The sequence below is a fragment of the Chironomus tepperi genome, unplaced genomic scaffold, assembly GCF_022539635.2.
Source record: "Chironomus tepperi strain 1889 unplaced genomic scaffold, CSIRO-AGI_Ctep_v1 contig_286, whole genome shotgun sequence".
Lineage (NCBI taxonomy): Eukaryota > Metazoa > Arthropoda > Insecta > Diptera > Chironomidae > Chironomus > Chironomus tepperi.
The window spans coordinates 56,299-60,036 of NW_027226408.1; the positions used below are offsets into that span (position 1 = coordinate 56,299).

Below are 3,738 nucleotides of genomic sequence, written 5' to 3' on the forward strand. Positions count from 1 at the left end.
AAATTCAATTTTTAAAAATTCAATTAATGTTTTTTTCAAATTTGAAGTTCAAAAAATTAAATTTTTTAAATAATTCAGAAATTCAATTTTTAAAATATAATTCAATTAAAAATTTTTTCAAATTTGAATTCAATTATTAAATTTTTAAATTCGAATTAAATTAATAATTTTTTTTCAAATTTAAATATTGAAACTCTTTTAATTTCTCACTCAAAAAAAAACACTTTTTTTCTCAATAATTTAATTTTTAATTTTCTCATTCAATCAACCAATCTCCCAAAAATATCAATTTCATACCTCAATAAAATAACAAATAATCCTCAATAAATAAACATTTTTTTTTCAAAATTCACATTTCATATTCATCCGAATCTATATTATAATTCATGATCATATCTCATTTCCTTTTCACAAAAAAAAAAAAAATTCACATATATATTAACTATACACATAGTAATAAGAAGAAGAAGACTTCCATATAGAACATAGTAGTTAAAAACTCTTTCAAATAGAATAGAAACATAAAAAAAAAGAAATTTAATTAATCAATAAAAAAAAGAAAAATATTTTTTCTCTCTTTCTTCCTTTTTTTTTCATCCAGTTCCGCGGAATCAATTTTTTTTTCACATATTTAAAAAAAAAACTATTTTTTTAAAATTAATTCAATCACACATTGTAGCATGAGACTTGCTGAATTTGTGAGAATGGGCCATTGAGTTGCGGAAAATATGAGACACCGGATAAAGCATTGTTGACCGATGGAGCAGTCATATTATTCATCATGTACGGATGCATTCGATGGGTATTGCGATATTGACGACATTTAACTGTTATAACGTTGTTGTTGTTGTTGTTACTCGTATTATTGTTATTATTATTATTCGCATTACTATTGTTATTATTAGAATTATTGTTGTTGTTGCTTAACTTATCACTTTGATGAATATTCTGCTGCTGCTGCTGCTGGGCATAATGAGAATGATGGATAACAGTATTTCCTGATGGTTGACGATTCGTCATACCATTGCTAGTAGTTTTACTATTACTATTACTATTAGAACTATGATTATTATTTGGAATTGAATCAGGACCGGCTTGATGATAATTATTGTTTGGAATGGCAGCCATTGGACTTTTTTGTATTGGCCATAGTCCCGTCGATACTAAATTATTAATGTCTGTTGTATTACTATTGTTACTATTACTATAAATACAGCCACCCGATAGCATCGGATCACGATCACGTTTTGTCGTACCGCTCATAAGAACGGATTGTTGTTGACCACTTGTTATACCACGATACATATTATTTGTATTATTATTATTATTATTATTTGTATTAACACCATTACATGATGATGCACCGGCAACGACAACACCATTTGATGATGATACCTTTGATCCAGTCATTTGTAATTGTGAAGGCATCGTTGATGTCTGTTGTTGCTGTTCAGTACCTGATTGATAATCACGTGGTATTGTGGCCATTACAGTCTTATCATCCCATCGTCCGATACCATTGGGTAATGCACCCTCTAAATGGCTCGTCGAATATGAGTTGGCACATGTTGCCGTTAAATGGCGCTTGCCACTCTTCTTATAAGCGTTTTGATTTGGTATATTGACCTTTCCCAACATTGATGCTGATGGGATATTATTTAAATATCGTTCCCAATTTCCACTCGTTTGCATTTGTTGTTGTGTCTGCATTTGTTGTGTGGACATATTGTATTGACTATTTGATTGTTGCTGTTGCTGTTGATGTTGCGCAATTGATGGAAATTGAGCTTGCTGAGAAATGTGAGCCATTTGACGTTGGACATATTCGTCAAGTTGCTGCTGTAAATTCTGATGTTGCAAGCTACTGTTGTGATGACTAATTTGTTGTTGTTGTTGCTGTATGTGACTCTGTTGTTGCTGGTGTGTTGGAATCACATTTTGATTAGACATTAAATGCGCATTTGTTTGATTTTTGGCAGCAATACTACTTGACGTACCAATAACATTTGGACGTCGACTAGATGACGTTGATACAGTCGATGATGATGACACGGATGTCATTTGATTTGATTGAGAACTGCGTAATGATGAATTTGGCATATTATTAATAAATGGACTACGTCTTTGACTCTCCATTTTTCTAAAATAGCATGGATGAATCATTAATAATGGCTCAACACGTCCACCAACTGGTGGCTTTGCCTGATTTGGCAACTCATATTCTACACTGCAGTCCACATGTAATGGTATACTGTAATCTTTTTGAGGTGGCTGTTGTTGTTGTTGTTGTTGTTGCTGCTGCTGTGTTGTTTGAGGTGACTGTTGAGATTGTTGTTGATGTGTCGCGGCCAATATGCTTGCGGCACGATTTGATTGTTGCATTGATGCACCATGCTGAAGATGGTGATGATGATGATGTGACATCGATTGTGAACTAGATAATGACATGTCGTAGTTTGGATAACAAGCTGTCATAGCCATTTTTAATTTTTATTTATATTTTAGTAATCCAAAAAGTGCAGAAGTAATCCACAAATAATTATTTGATATCTTTTTTTAGGTCACACACTGACACACGAAATCACAAAAATTTTAACTTTTTTTTCAATTTTTTCTCAATTTTTAATTTTCACCAAAAGTTGATCATTTTTGGGATTTTTTTTTGTTTTGCTTCCGTGGCTGAGATTAATTTTTGCACAAATTTTCCGTCGATATTTTTTTCTTTGCAGTATCACTTTATTTATAATTTCTATCTATATTTTTTTTTCGATTAATTTTATATATTTTTTTTGGCACTATAATTAATCCAGATAATAATTTTTTTTTTAGTTGTTGGTGAGTTGCAGTTGGATTGGCTTCTATTCTCTCGAAATGATGATAATCCAAAAAGATATGCTGATTATTTTTTTATGTCTCGAAGGGCAAATTTCACATTTAAAAAAATTCACACAATTTTTTTTGCTCTGCTTTAAATTTTTTTAAATTTCTTTTTTTTTGCTCACATTTCAAAAAATTTTCATCAATTTTTTAAATTCTTTCACTAAACTAATACACGTAACCAGTAACCAGGAACATTAATCCAAAAGGTGGTTGATTTTTTTTATGTTTTTTTTGTGGTAATTTTTTATATGTACACACTAGAATCCTTACTTAGTAGCTCTGTCTCGGTCGTAGAAAATGAAATTAACTTGCTGGTGCAATTTTTAGGACCAAAAGTCGTGTTGGCTTAAAGAACTCAGTCTTTTGTTTGAACGAGAATAAAAATTTGATTTTTTTTATTTTATTTTATTTTTCCTTTAATTTTTTTCTATATTTTTTTGCACACACATTCACAAGCGTAAAGACTCTTTAGATTTATCGATTTTTTTTCCAGCTGTTCGTATCCTTTTTTTTCATCCGAAAAGTACCGAATATGGATTTTTTTTTCAGTCTTCTTATTTTTTTCACTTAAAGTTCACGCGACTTCCTTTTTTTTGCGTACTTAAATTATTGTTTCTTCATATCACTGCTATATAGACGAGCTCTAGTTTAGCTCCTCGTATATAAAATTTGAAATTTTTTTGTTTTAATTCTTTTTTAGGTAAAAAAAATATTTTTTTTTTCTCTTCTTCTTCTTTCCTTTCTTTTCTTCTTTTTTTTTTGACTGTCTTGTATTTTATTATATTATATTCAGGAAAAACGATACACTCTCTTGGAGGATTGAACCTCTACTGACTCTGCTCGATGGTACGAAGCGAA

At 30.3% G+C, this 3,738-nt stretch overlaps 1 protein-coding gene across 1 annotated transcript; it reads right to left on the reverse strand.

Annotated features, from left to right (window-relative positions):
- Nucleotides 1–666: 666 nt before the first annotated feature.
- Nucleotides 667–2,481, reverse strand: LOC139092040 (centrosomal and chromosomal factor-like). Its single transcript, XM_070642329.1, has one exon. The coding sequence runs from the start codon at nucleotides 2,479–2,481 to the stop codon at nucleotides 667–669; it is 1,815 nt and encodes a 604-aa protein (XP_070498430.1).
- Nucleotides 2,482–3,738: the final 1,257 nt, after the last annotated feature.

Excerpts from the sequence above, each read along its gene's own strand:
- LOC139092040 (XM_070642329.1), bottom strand. The coding sequence starts at position 2,481 with ATGGCTATGACAGCTTGTTATCCAAACTACGACATGTCATTATCTAGT.